This window comes from Microcaecilia unicolor, chromosome 6 (genome assembly GCF_901765095.1).
Source record: "Microcaecilia unicolor chromosome 6, aMicUni1.1, whole genome shotgun sequence".
NCBI classification, from domain to species: Eukaryota; Metazoa; Chordata; class Amphibia; order Gymnophiona; family Siphonopidae; genus Microcaecilia; species Microcaecilia unicolor.
This window is the reverse complement of record NC_044036.1, coordinates 74,202,044-74,217,523: the sequence shown is the minus strand read 5'-3', so window position 1 is coordinate 74,217,523 and position 15,480 is coordinate 74,202,044. Positions and strand designations below refer to the sequence as shown.

The 15,480-nt window shown below is 40.7% G+C and overlaps 1 protein-coding gene across 1 annotated transcript in view; it reads right to left on the bottom strand.

Moving 5' to 3' along the window:
* Positions 1-5,931: 5,931 nt before the first annotated feature.
* Positions 5,932-15,480, bottom strand: part of LOC115472318 (very-long-chain enoyl-CoA reductase-like) — an 82,918-nt gene continuing 73,369 nt past the window's right edge. The window contains exons 11-13 of the mRNA XM_030206550.1: positions 14,086-14,174; positions 6,354-6,399; positions 5,932-6,268 (exon numbers count right to left, since the gene is read on the bottom strand). Of these exons, the coding sequence (XP_030062410.1) occupies positions 6,141-6,268; positions 6,354-6,399; positions 14,086-14,174 (263 nt within the window). The 3' untranslated portion in view covers positions 5,932-6,140. The remainder of the gene's footprint in view (positions 6,269-6,353; positions 6,400-14,085; positions 14,175-15,480) is intronic.

The following is a 15,480-nucleotide window of genomic DNA, read 5'->3' as shown; positions in this document are numbered from 1 at the left end:
CAAGTAGTATTTTTCTTTCAGTGGGAGTAACTATTTGCCACAAGGAAGTACTTTGTCCTTCTACAAAATATTATAGAATGCCAAACCACTACTGATGAGTGATTATATTCTCTCGCTATAAGGGGCATTTCATTTGTAACATGAGCCTCAGCCTGTTACATGTTTTATTAAATACACAAAGCAACTGTAAAAGGTGTTTGCATATTACTCATAGATAAATAAATCTACTTGGAATTCCAAGGAATCGCATTGTTTTCAGTCCTTGATACACTTATCTCTACTATAATAAAAGGCACCTTCAACATTCTGAAGCTGGCTCCATGGCTTCACTGGTGAAGGGTTCATCACTCTGAAACCATCTCTCTCTGCCCCACCCTCGCGCCTCTGATAGGTCCGCCACCCTCAACGTCATCACGTTTTGACGTCGAGGGCGGCGGACCTATCAGAGGCGTGAGGGCGGGGCCGAGAGATGGTGACAGACTGACGAAACTGACGAACCCTTCACTTCAATGAAGCCACGGAGTCAGCTTCACAATGTTGCAGGTGGGTGGCTGGAGGGGAAGGGGGGAAAGAGAGGGGGCAACTACCCTGGAACTGGGAGGGAGGGAGAGAGGGCGGACCCTGGAACTTGGAGGGGGCCAGGCGGACCAAGAAACTGGGAGGGAGGGAGGAGGGGGGGTGACCCTGAAACTGGGAGGGAGGGGAGAGGGGGGAAACGACCCTGGAACTGGGTGGGAGGGGGCCCCTGGCACACACTCTCATTCTCACATACACACACACATACACACACACACAAACTCTCGCACACAGTCTCACTCTCTCTGTCACACACACTCACACATTCTCTCTCTCACACACACTCACACATTCACTCTCTCTCTATCACACACTCACTCTCACACACACTCTGTAGAACACACACACTCCAAGGAAAACCTTGCTAGTGCCCGTTTCATTTGTGTCAGAAACGGGCCTTTTTTCCTAGTCTTACAATAATTCTTTAACAATATGACTGTGTAGCCATTTCCTGAAAAGACAGACACAAAGCTTTCCTTTCATGGTAAAAGTTACCTTTTGTCCACTCAGAGTGCAGATGAAGTCCTGTCATAAGCGTTCTGTCTGGGCACAAACAAAACACTAAGGAAATGTTAGGCAGAGATAAATGAATTTTCATATTAGGTAAGTCCCATGAAGAGAGTGTGAGTCCACAATATCTAGGTATGGCTATTGGAAAAAGCTGCACATGTCAGAGATAAGAAATATAATCCAAAAAGGATTGCAGGATCTTAGCAGAGATTGGGTGGCAACACCGGTAACTGGGAAGCAAAACCAGTGCTGGGCGGACTTCTATAGTCTACACCCTGATTGTGACTGAATAGACATGGCTGGGCTGGAGTGTAAATTTTAAGGGGCTTTGACGTTAGTTTCAGAACTTTTAGTGCAAGAAGAGTGCTGAGCAGACTTTTTCGGTCTGTGCCCTGAGAACGGCAAGGACGAATCAAACTCAGGTGTACATATAAAGTATTGCATACCATGTAAAATGAGTTTATCTTGTTGGGCAGGCTGGATGGACCGTACAGGTCTTTATCTGCCATCATTTACTATGTTACTATGCTGTTAAATTCATGAGGTACTAAAGCGACTCTATATGGAAGACCTTCAAAGCTGGGAGTGTCTCCTGCTCAAAAAAAAGACAGTCAGTAGAATTTGGCCATGATGAATATTTATTTTCCACATTTATATCCCACTCAGTCTAAAATCCTTGGTAGGTTACAGTGAATCATACATAATTATAAATGAATTTATCCATTTGAAAATGATTTTAAATCAGAGATTCCTCCAGTCCACAGTAGAAAAACATTGTCAATAAAGCAGTGTCATGATGAAATATATTCCAAAAATGGGGAATGAAAAATCCATTGTTTTTCAAAGTCATTCATGGACAAAAGAGAGAAGACTGCATAAAGTCCCCAGTGAATTCATTGTTAGCCTTGCAAGATTGGCAATGAAAGAGAATTTATTTCTTTTCAATGGACAGTTATACCATCAAACTTCAGGGGTGGCAATGGATGCAACCTTTGCACCCTCTGTAGCGTGCCTTTTCATGAATGACTTTGAAAAACAATTTTCCATTCCCCGTTTTTGGAATATATTTCATCACGGCACCGCTTAATTGATGCTGTTTTTCTATTGTGGACTGGAGGAATCTCTGATTTAAAATCATTTGTCAAATAGATAAATTCATTCATTGAGAAGATCCAATTTACTTTTAATTACTCATTTGAACATATTTCATTTTTAGATGTTGACATACATCAAACGTCAGATGGGTTCATCACCAAGGTTCATCAGAAGTTATCAAACAGAAATACATTTCTACACTCCACAAGCTGTCATCCTGATTACTATAAAGAATCTTTACCATATTCTCAATTTCTACGCTATAGAAGAATATGCAGCGACAAAGAGGATTTCAAAAAACAATCCAAAAAATTAACTATGCAACTGAAAGAACACGGATATAAAGATGGAATTTAAAAAAAAAAGCGTATAAGAGAGCAAAATTTAATGAAAGAGATTGGCTATTTAAGAAACCAGGCAAACCCTCGAACAATCAAAAAACATTGACATTCATCAGTAAATACACGAATGCCAGCCCAAGGATTTCAAATATAATCAGGAATCAATGGCACATAATGAAATCAAACGATGCTTTTAAAGACAAATCACTATGCATCTCTTATGCCCAAGGAAGAAACTTGAAAGAAATCTTAAGCCCTTCGAACTTAAAAACTACACCCATGGGAAAAACTAGTATTCCATATGGTCACTACAAGTGTGGCAAGTGTAAAAACTGTGAAATAACCTTGCAGTTAAAATTTTTTGTCAACCCACATGATAATAAAACCTATCAGTTGAAACACTTTAGTAATTGTGATACTACATATGCAATATACATAATAATTTTTTGCCCATGTAAAAAATTGTATGTGGGAAAGACAACACGAAGTCTTAAAGTCAGACTGAATGAACATCGAAGTAATCTGAAAAGGAATCGGATGGAAGCGCCATTAGTGACTCATTGCAAGAAATGTAATCATATTTTTGATCATCTAAAATGTTTTGTAATTGATGTGATCAGACCCAATGTTAGGGGAGGAGATCGTGCAAGGTTACTCCTGCAGAAAGAACAGAAATGGATCTATAGGCTGAATACACTGGAATCGACTGGTCTAAATAATCTCATTGAATGGCATGCGTTTTTTTGCTAACTTCAAGAGTATTAATGATACTAAAAAAAAAATGTTTCCCATTATAATGATGAGCATAGGTTTTAGGTCAATAATCAAAACACAACACGAAAAGTTATGATTAGTAGCCAATTACTAAATTGTGTAGCGGGTAATTTGCCATCTTATATTAAAAGCATTAATATTCAACAAAGCATGACATGTTCGTAATCATGATGAAATTAGCAAGTAATTGGAAGTTTCAAAAAAATGCAGTTTAGCAATTGGCTTAACAAGGCAGGCTTACCATTGGTTAAAAATCAACTGACGTGGGGTTAAAAGAAGCAGTAATGGCTTCAGCAGACATTTCCTGATCAGCTGCTGAAAACGCTGCGTAGGACAAAATGGAATGTGAGTTAAGATACAAGAGTAGAAATCTCAAGTATTGTTTTGAACGTAATACAAAATAAAATTTAAAGCGTGGATTGTACACTAGTTGATGTTGAAAGTTTTCGCTATGAGTAATAGATATATATTCACTTTGTAGGTGATCACTTGAAAGCGTGACACCATCCTTTTGATATCTCAAGAAAGTTGATGCACAGCTCCTGAGGAAGCAGTGAAAGTGAAATGGGTTTGGCCGCCGTCGAGCTACAGCTAAGTGCTCAACATTTTATTATATACAGAAAATGAGTTAAATCAGGGTACAGCAGAAGGAAAATTAAGAGAATAAAAGAAATAAAGGAACAAAAAAATTAAGAGGATTCAGATTTAAGAGAATCTATATTTTAAATTTAAAGGATTGTTTAAAATCAAAAGAAAAAAAGTTTTTAAAAAATTCACAAGGAAATGAGACAGATGATGACTATAAACAACCCCAGCTAAACACGCAAAAATTGCTATTAGTGTCCGAGTGTGTTGAGGTTCCCACCTTGTTTAGAATTAAGATTAGCACTATATATATCTTATTGAAATACTGGACTCTTCAATCATTGGTAAAGTATTGCATAACTTAGGACCTGCACCATGATACAGGACTTTTTTTTTAGTTCTTCTCTCAAATTTCAAACAGGCGGCAAATGACTGCCTCTGAAGCAAGTACTTGCACTCCTGACTAAGGAACAAGTCAATTCTTGCAGACACAAAAGAGAGCAGATCCAAATCCAATATATAAAATGATGCCTTTATTTAAAATTACTCAACATGGTCCACGTTTCGCCCATGCATGGGCTGCATCAGGGGTTGTAATACCTGGATGGCACACTCCCAAACTAAATGTGTTGGTGCTCAGTGCAACAGCTTGAAGCACAACTAAGCACAGACTGTTTCCTTCATAGCTGCAGCAGTACACATACTAGTGTATGTACAACAGCTGCTAGATCAGAGACTAGTACTGCTGCAACTTTGAAGGAAACAGTCATGTTTAGTTGTGTTTCAAGCTGAAACTGTGTGAGCTGTAGTAGAGCAGAAACTAGTATGTGTACTTTTGCATGGGCAAAATGTGGACCACGTTGGGTATTTTTAAATAAAGGCATCATTTTATATATTGGATTTGATCTGCTGTCTTTTGTGTCTGCTCTGCTGTGGATCTGTGAGGACTCTTCGTAGATTCCTACAAGTCCATTCTCTCCATTACTGATGAAGCACAACTTTTTGGAAAGCTCCTGGCCACACTCTCAGTTCAGATATGCACAGTTGAAGCTAGGCACCTTGCTTTATAGAATAGCTGCAGTGAGATGTGCATGCAAATTTTCAAGACTGCCAATTAACATTAGGAATTGTTTGTTAGCACCCAATTATTGAGCTCATTAGTCAATTTATCTGCATGCACAAAGTTGGGCACGATATATAGAATCTGGGGGATTATGCTAAGTAGTAGTAGTAGTAGTTGCACACAATTGTACATAATTTAGCATTTACAAATCAGTTAGCAAAGGAATTTAAATCCCAGGGCAGTCACTTTTAAAGATAAATAATCAGGGTTTTAACCAAATCTTGGGGCCCTTATCCTCAGTACAGGTCACCCCCAGACACAGAATGGGATGAGTGCAAGTAACAGCTAGGCCCAAGTTCATCAGTTTGATATATATCTGAGTAGTTATTATAGAGGAAAGTCTGCCATAAATCTGGGTTTGTTCATAACTTTATCTGACTCCAGCTCTGTGGAATTCTCTGCCGTTTGGCCTCAGAACCGACACATCCTTCATGAAGTTTAAATCTGATACAAAGACAATTTTCTTTCCTCATTCTTTTGGGATTGAGGACAGAGGGTTATGCTCCTAAGACCCAGGGAGGAGCGAACACTTGTTCACCTGACTCTTCCATTGTCCTTTAATTCCTGTTTCATTGTCCTTTTAATATGTCTCTCTGCTGTGGATACATAGAAGCAGGGCTTTTTTTGAGGGGGTACTTTGGGGGTACTGAGTACTGGCACCTTTTCCATTGTCTGCTAAAACTGACCCATGGTCACCAAGTTTTAATGAAAGAGCTTAAACTCTACACAACAATTCTGCCTTGTCATAGATTCTGTGATTGGTTGCAGGGGGCCTGGCTATTGTGGGATGGGTCCCTCAGTGATCACCCCACCTCTGAAGGGTGGCTGACATTTGAGTACCGGCACCTTTTTTGCTAGAAAAAATGCTCTGCAAAGAAGTGACTTTTCAATTTGCTATTTTATTTGATTTTGCTATGTAAACTGCATTGATGTTTGAACTCTCAAAGGGTGGCCTAGCAAAATCCATAAACTTAACAGCCTAGAGAGGGGATTAACATGCACCGTCCAAAACAAATGATCTTGCTACCTGACTGCTTTGTAAATGCAGAAGTAACCTGCATTCCCAGAGAGTTAACTAACCACTGCTTCATTTTCTGTGGCAGATCGATGAGAAGTTGTCCAACATTACTTGCGCACTACAGTAAGAAAGGAAGAATGGGCATCCGGTGGCTGGGATAATCCTTGAACTCTTTCAGATAAGTACTGTGCTTGTCCTTGGCCCAGATTGTCATCTGAATGAAACCAATCACGGTGAACAGTCCGACTGAATGCAAGAAAAACTGTCGATAAGTGATTGCACTCTTGCACCCTGTGGAATAAATGCTATCAAACATCAGAACACTACTTACCTGGAACACATTGAGTCATGACGGTGAAACTGATCCAGGCCCCCACCTATGGTAATCAATAAAAAATTTAAATAGAAAATGTTCGAGCTACTTGAAAACACCATTTTAAACAGCCTTATTAACTTGCCTTCAGATGAGAAATGCAGAATTGCAATGACATTACAATGTAGCATCCTAGCAGAATCTCTTAATGATGGTAAGTTTAACGTAGAAAATGAGCTTCAGTTTATACAGGCAGACTTTGTAGGTCTGTGTCTGTATTTGGCAATCCAGTTTAGGACAGGCTGGAAAGGGCTTCAATGGCAACTTCAGTAGCTGGAACCAAGGACAGTGCTGGGCAGACTTTTACGGTCTGGGTCCCGCAAATGACAAGACAGATTTGAATAGGCTAGAGTGAGCTTTGATGGCAACTCCAGTAGGTGGAACATAAGGACAGAGCCGGGCGGGCTTCTACGGTCTATGTCCCATAAACGCCAAAGAAAGACTTGTGATAAAGTATGTAATATCATATTCATTGTTGATTTAATCATGAATTGATAATGAGTGTGACTGTTGGGCAGACCGGATGAACCGTTCAGGTCTTTATCTGCCGTCATTTACTGTGTCACAATGTTACATTCCTCTGTCGGCAACTGTTGGATCTAGCTCATCCTTTTCTCAGTAGTTCAAGGTGTGTCACATTCAGGTACAATAGGTATTTTCCTGTCTGTGGAGGGCCTACAATCTAACAAGGCACTTCTATAAGGGCGCCTAATGTAAGTTGCTGATTTGCATGCCAAGTTAATTGAACAGCTGCACTTCTGCACATGACTGGCACCATAAATTTTATTTATTGCATTGTATCCCACATTTTTTCCCACCTATTTGGCAATTACACACATAAGTGCTAGATATTATATAAACTTAACATGTATGTTACTTACCTGCAAATTCTATATAGTGTGACTAGAGTTGCACATGCAACTCTGGGCATATTCTGATTTTTGCGAGCAACTCAATTCGTTAACAAGCCAATCAGCGCAGATAATTGGACATTAAGAAGCAATTATCAGCACTAATTGGCACTAATTTGAATTTACACACACTATTTACTAAGCTTGTTCTATAAAATAGTCCACGTAAATTCTACCGCATGTATCTCAAAAGTGGGCGTGGTCATGGGAGGAGCATGGGTAGGTTGTGGGCGTTCCTAAAATTTATGCTCCACGCCTAAAGTGAGGTGTGGGCATTTACACCAGCTTTTCATTGGTGTAAATGGCTATGCATAAATTTTAGTCATGTGGACAGAAAAATACATATTTTATAAACCGTGCCTAATTTTAGGCATGGTTTATTGAATATGTATAGTCGCATTTTCCATCCACACCAATTTTTATGATGCCAAATATAGAATCGGGCACTTAATGAATAACCACACAAGTCATGCATGTGTTTCATCGATATTACTACCTTGTTGCATTTATGTTTCTTAGTTTGTTGACTTTTATTGTGTATGTTATTTTGTTATCCGCTTTGGGTAAAGGTGGGCTATAATTAAAACAAACATAAGTGGGCCCTACCCATAGGCAAAGCATGAGTGTGTCATGGCCCGTCCCCCTAGCAACACATACAACTTACAGAATATCATCAATTCCGTGCACTGCAAGGTGCACATAGACACGCCAGCTTATGCTAACCATTGACCTGGTGTAAGTGGTTACACCTAAATTGTGGTGCTTCAAATCGGATTAGTACTATTCAGTGGTATAGCAAGGGCAGGGCGGTGGGGGTGGTCCATCCCGGGTGCACGCTGCTGGAGGGTGCAGAGAGCAGCCGCGCTCCTGTCGGCTCCGCTGGTTCCCTGCTCCCTCTGCCCCGGAACAGGTTACTTCCTGTTCCGGGGCAGAGGGAGCCAGCGGAGCCAACAGGCGCGCGACTGCTCTCTGCACCCTCCAGCAGCCAAGAATGCACCCGGGGAGGGGGTCATGCTGCACCTTGGGGGGATGGACACCGCTGCACCCAGGGGGTGGGGTGCGCAGCGGTGATCCATCCCGAGTGGCAGCCGACTTAGGATCACCATTGGTACTAGTATTCTAGAACAGGTAAGGCACACCCTAACACCTTTATAAAATTGGTATTAAGCATGCCCCTTTGTGACACCTTAATTAGGGGTCCTTTTACTTAGCAGTGGTAAAAAGTGGCCTGACGTAGTGTAGACGCATGAAATTGGTGTGCACTGGGCCATTTTTTACCATGGCTGGGAAATAGGGTTTTTTTTTTTTAAACAGGTCAGTAAATGGCTGTGTGCTAAAATTAAAAGTAGTGAGTGGTTAAGGGCTCACATGCTACTCGTACAGCAATCAGGCAGTGCAAGCTAATGTGAACGCACTGTCAATTACTGCTGGGAACACCCCCCATGGCAGAAAAGAGAAAAACGTTTTCTACTGTGGGAAACAGCACGCACCAACGTGCTACCCATGTGTTAGCCCTACCGCTGCTTTGTGAAAGGACCCCATAGTTTGTACCTGAGGTAATGGAGGGTTAAGTGGGATTTGGACTGGGCTTCCCTGGTTCTCAGTCCACTGCTCTAATCATTAGGCTATTTCTCCATGTTACCTGATTTGCTACAGTGCATTATAAAAATGTACCAGAAATAAAGGATGGAGAATACAGAGTGAGAATGCCTAAATCATACATGAAAGCCAAATAAATTGTAGAGACATCCGCAGTATTGCAAATTAAATTAATGCAGGAGGAAAGGCAGCACTGGCATAAAAGCTGGCAATGAACCAGCTTAGCTCTACTTTCATCACTTGCCAAATCCTAAAAATACCCAAATGAAAAAATGTGAAGCAAAAAAAACTCATTCATTATTCAATAATGCTCAAATCTAATTCCAAATATAGTAGTAGTACTTCATCTGTGAAAATCTCTTCTGACTACCAAGAAAGTAACCCAATCTATGGCTGTGTGTGACAACTGTCCTTTAGATATAGTATGAAAACCAACACAATAACAGTGATGCTTTGGCCTCAGCCTCCCTCAGGAGTCTAAATTCTAAACTTAATTTCTGAAGTTTCATACACTAGCAGTATTCACACAAAGCTAAAGAATAAGGGTGCCATTTTATAAAACAATGATGCACACTTCACACAATCTCCCATATCCATTTATAGAACAAGAGCCGGAATGGTTAAAGAGTGAGGTGAAGGAAGCTATTAGAGCTAAAAGAAAATCCTTCAGAAAACAGAAGAAGGATCTGACAAAATAATAAGCAACAGCATAAGGAATGGCAGGTCAAGTGCAAAGTGCTGATAAGGAAGGCAAAGAGAGACTTTGAAAACAATATTGCACTGGAGGCAAAAACACGTGGAGGGGCATAATTGAACAGGGACGACCATCTCTAAAGGCGCCCATCTCTGAAGATGTCCCCGCGAAGGGCCGGGGCATCCCGTATTATCGAAACAAGATGGGCGTCCATCTTTCGTTTCAATAATACGGTTGGGGACACCCAAATCTCAACATTTAGGTCGACCTTAGAGAAGGTCAACCTAAATGTTGAGATGGGCGACCTCGGTTTTTCGCCGATAATGGACACCCATTTCAAAAATGACCAAATCCAAGGCATTTGGTCATGGGAGGAGCCAGCATTCGTAGTGCACTGGTCCCCCTGACATGCCAGGACACCAACCGGGCACCCTAGGGGGCACTGCAGTGGACTTCACAAATTGCTCCCAGGTGCATAGCTCCCTTACCTTGGGTGCTGAGCCCCCCCAAAACCCACTACAACACTACCATAGCCCTTATGGGTGAAGGGGGGCACCTACATGTGGGTACAGTGGGTTTCGGGTGGGTTTTGGAGGGCTCACATTTACCACCACAAGTGTAACAGGTGGGGGGGGGATGGGCCTGGGTCCGCCTGCCTGAAGTGCACTGCACCCACTAAGGACTGCTCCAGGCACCTGCATACTGCTGTGATGGAGCTGGGTATGACATTTGAGGCTGGCATAGAGGCTGGAAAAAATGTTTTTTAATTTTTTTTTTTGTGGGTGGGAGGGGGTTGGTGACCACTTGGGGAGCAAGGTGAGGTCATCCCCGATTCCCTCCGGTGGTCATCTGGTCAGTTCAGGCAACTTTTCAAGGCTTGATCATGAAAAAAAAGGGACCAAGTAAAGTCGGCCAAATGCTCGTCAGGGATGCCCTTTTTTTTCCATTATCAGCCGAGGATGCCCATCTGTTAAGCACGCCCCCGTCCTGCCTTCGGTACACTGCTGACATGCCCCCTGGAACTTTGGTCGTCCCCGAGACGGACTGCAGTTCAGGGTGCCCAAAATTGGCTTTTGATTATGCTGATTTGGGCGACCCTGAGAGAAGGATGCCTATCTCCTGATTTGTGTCGAAAGATGGGCGCCCTTCTCTTTCGAAAATGCACCTGATAGTAAAAACCTTTTTAGGTATGTTAGAAGCAAGAAGCCGGCAAAAGAATCAGTTGGACCTCTACAACACCAAGGGTTAAAAGGAGCACTCAGGGAAGACAAAGCCATAGTAGAGAGATTAAATGAAGATTGGAGGGTGGCCAATGTAACACCAATTTTTAAAGAAGGTTCCAGAAGTGATCCAGAAAATTATAAGATGGTGAGCCTGATGTTGGTTCCGGGCAAAATGGTATAAAGAACAAAATTACAGAGCATATACAGAAGAATGGATTCATAAGACAAAGCCAACATGGGATTAGTGAGGGAAATCTTGACTCACTAATCTACTACATCTCTTTTAAAAATGTACCTTATGAAAGATTCCAGAGGAAATTAGAGAGTCATGGGATAGGGGGTAGTGTTCTATTATGGATTAAAAACTGGTTAAAAGATAGAAAATAGAGAGTAGGGTTAAATGGTCAATATTCTTAATGGAGAAGGGTAGTTAGTGGGGTTCTGCAGGGGTCTGAGCTGGAACCACTGCTTTTTATCATATTTATAAATGATCTAGAGATGGGAATAACTAGTGAGGTAATTAAATTTGCTGATGACACAAAGTTATTCAAAGTTGTTAAATCACAAGAGAATTGTGAAAAATTACAAGAAGACCTTAAAAGACTGGGAGACTGGGTATCCAAATAACAGATGATGTTTAATGTGAGTAAGTGCAAAGTGATGCATGTGGGAAAGAGGAACCCAAACTATAGCTACTTGACGCAAGGTTCCACATTAGGAGTCATCGACCAGGAAAGGGATCTAGGTGTCATTGTTGATGATATGTTGAAACCCTCTGCTCAATGTGTGGTGGCAGCTAAGAAAGCAAATAGAATGTTAGGTATTATTAGGAAAGGAATGGAAAACAAAAATGAGGACATTATAATCCTCTGTATTCCTCCGTGGTGTGACCGCACCTTGAATACTGTGTGCAATTCTGGTCATCGCACCTCAAAAAAGATATTGTGGAATTAGCAAAGATACAGAGAAGGGTGATGAAAATGATATAGGGGATGGGACAACTTCCCTATGAGGACAGGCTAAAATGGCTAGGGGTCTTCAGCTTGGAGTAAAGACGGCTGAGGGGAGATATGATAGACGTCTATAAAATAATGAGTGGAATGGAACGAGTAGACATGAATCGCTTATTTACTCTTTCCAAAAATCCTAGGACTAGGGAGCACACAATGAAGCTACAAAGTAGTAAAATTAAAAACACATCAGAGAAAATATTTCTTCACTCAATGTGTAATTAAACTCTGCAATTCATTGCCAGAGAATGTGATAAAAGTAATTTGCATAGCGGAGTTTAAAAAAAGGTGTGGAAAGCTTCCTAAAAGAAAAGTCCATAAGCCATTATTAAGATGGACTTGGGGAAAATCTACTGCTTATTTCTAGGATAAGCAACATAAAATGTATTGTACTATGTTGGGATCTTGCCAGGTACTTGTGACCTGGATTGGCCACTGTTGGAAACAGGATGCTGGGCTTGATGGTGCATCTCAAGCGAGCCAGTTCCCCCATCTTTGTCAGCTATGTTCATCAAGGGATTTTCCATTTTCTCCAAAGGGAGTATCCATCTAATTGTGTTCAAAGAGCCTTTAAACATGCTTACTTTACTAGTAGAGACCTAATGTTGAAAAAGATATCTCAAGAAAGACTTTGTGCTATCATTTATAGGTCTATTTTGACAAGTTGATAAGGCTCTCTTTGCTTATCATTGTGCTGAGCTGGTTCATTCTATGATGTCTACTTTGTAGGTGAAAATCAGGGGCAGATTGGTTTTCTTCCTTGTAGTCAATTGCCTTCATGTTTTACAGGGGAGTGCAAGTCATCTCCCTGGTCAGACATGTCCATTAAATATTCTTGCGACTGCATTTCTGCTTTATCTATAAACATTATTACATGTCCTTTCCCTTTGATTGTCCAAGAAAACAAGTAGACAGATGATCTACAAGATCCAGCACGGAGCAAAAAAAGAAGCAGATCTGCTCCATTCTGGTTCTTACCCTTTGATTTACATTGGAAAAACAATGAGAATGTTTTGAATTCAGCCAATAGAACATAAGAGCCATCTTCATTAGCAGCAAAGTGAGCCTCTGATCGTAAAATACTGGTTGGAAATTCATCATACCTTTGAACAATTACAACTTGCCATCATTGACTGTGTTCTTTTGTGAGGGGGCAGCTATGATTGTGTACTTCTAAAAAGGGAGCAACACTTGCTTTTCCAGTTCTACACTTTGATTATATTTGATCTAATCTAGATACTGCCTGGACTAATTTTAAGATTGTTTATTTACAGATAGACTTGCATCATAGTGCCTTTTTGGACATATATTTGATTTCCTGAAAATATTTATATATCAGTGGCGTGGAAATTCCATATTTGGACAGGTAAGATCATACGGGGTTAGATTCTATATATGGTGCCAAAAAAGGTGCTATTCTGTAAGCCGAGCTTAAAGTTAGATGTGGTTTATAGAATAGCGCTTATACCCGGGAATCACGCCTAACCTTTGGCACAGCCATTTACACCAACTGAAATGTGGTACAAATGTGCACACCTACAGGTGCATATCCCCATTATTCCATAACACCACATTAATTTTAGGAATGCCCCATTCCGCTTATGACTCTCTCATTTCTGTACCCCCTTTTTCAAATTGTGCATAAATTTTAGGCGCATTAAGTTCAATTAAATTTAATTAGTGCCAACAATTGCTTGTTAAAAAACCATTTATTGGCACAAATTAGCTTGTTATTTAATTAAATTGCGCATGTACCCAAATTTGAATGTACAATGTTTGGCAACTTTTACAGAATTAGGAGGAGGATGTGTACATCATTTTATAAAGTGGTGCCTTTATGCCTTGTGACCTCTTTGGAATTTAGACCCCTTGGAGGCAGAGGTCAAAATGGGGTCTAATTTAATAATATATCTAAGGGACAATTGTCACACACGGTCATAAACTGGGTTGTCAGCAGATGGGATTTTCTCAGATAAGTCCTGTATATTGAATTATGTCTGGGCACTTTGGAAGATTGATATGATGAAAGTAAAACTGAGCTGGATAATAAAGTGCAATTGCCAGCTTTTATGCTATTGATTTCATTCTCTCATAAATGAATGAAATTTGTAATATTGCAGATGATCAGGGTTTTTGTTTTTTTTAAATGATCAAATGCAAATAACTGCAGTGCTCCCTGCTGCAAGCAACTGTACCTTCAAATGAATATAAGAGTTTCTGCTCTGGTTCAGCGATTGTTAATTTAAATGTTACCTCGTAGGTATAATTAGGGCAGGACACAAAGAAAAAGAGCCACGTGAATGGATTCCTTGTGGGGTAAGGGATCCTATACATCTTGGACCCTGAGAACAAAAAAATAGAGGTTTAAGAATGATTCAGATAAACCACAACAACATTCATATGTGAAACTGAACTTCCAATCAAATGCTTACTTAAACTCCTTGGTATGCTTGGAGTTTGTTGAAATGCCAGCACCTTCATGAAACCAGAAAGAAAGTAATTGCTAGACTTTTCTATCACATCCAGAAAGACTGGTACTGGAAAGCGGTGCAGTAAGATTGCAACAACCAGTTCAGATGGTAGTGCTCTGAATCCACAGTGTCTGCAGTGAGGAAGGATGGACAGTGCATACCCCCTCCCCCCCCCCAAAAAAAATAGTCACCTGTAATGGTAGTTCTCTGTGGACAGTAGATTATCTAGCCACACAGCTGAAGTGACTCCCTGGTGATGTCACTGACCCGACGTTTCTATAGCACAGAAAACTCAAATAAAGCTCTCTGTGCATGTCCCTGCTTTCCTGCCACTGATAGGCACTATATATACGTACCCCATACTCAGCCCTCCCGCCTTAGTTAATCAAAAAGCTGGCAGCAACTCTGGGTAGGAGGTGGGTCTGTGTGGCTAGATGATCTGTCCACGGAGAACTACCATTACAGGTAACTTTTTTTTGCATGGACAGTGATCATCTAGCCACATAGCTGAAGACTCCCAAGCTATAAGAGGGAACAGTCCGTACAAGAATTCCAAATGTATGAAAATATAATGATAGTAGGACTGCTTACTGGAAGTGGAGGATGAGGAGGAGGGTTGACGCCTCATAAGAAAGAGAACAAATTGCCTGTTCAAAAATAGAATCTGCTGAGAAAGCAGTATCCATGTAAAAGTGTTTCATAAATGTGTATAAAGATGTCAACTTTACTGGTTTGGAGATACGTACTGAAGAAGTTCTGTAAAGATGAGTTGTTATGGTGGTCCAAGTTCGAGAACGATGTGCAAGAACTTGAGGAATCTGTGTAGAATATTATTGAGTTGTTTGCTGATAATCAAAATGAATACCTGCAGCTATCTCTTTAGAGTAAGGATCTTTAGAAAGAAGTTGAGATGATGTGATGTGCATTAGTCAAAGATAGAAATATATATGGGAATGAGACTTGATATACTGCCTTTCTATGGTTATAATCAAAGCAGTTTACATACTATATACAGGTAATTATTTTGTACATGGAGGGTTAAGTGACTTGGTCAGAGTCACAAGGAGCTGCAGTGGGAATCAAATCCAGTTCCCCAGGATCAAAGTCTACTGCACTAAACACTAGGCTACTCTTCCACGCATGGTCTGGTCTAATATCGTGTACTGGCATAATAAAT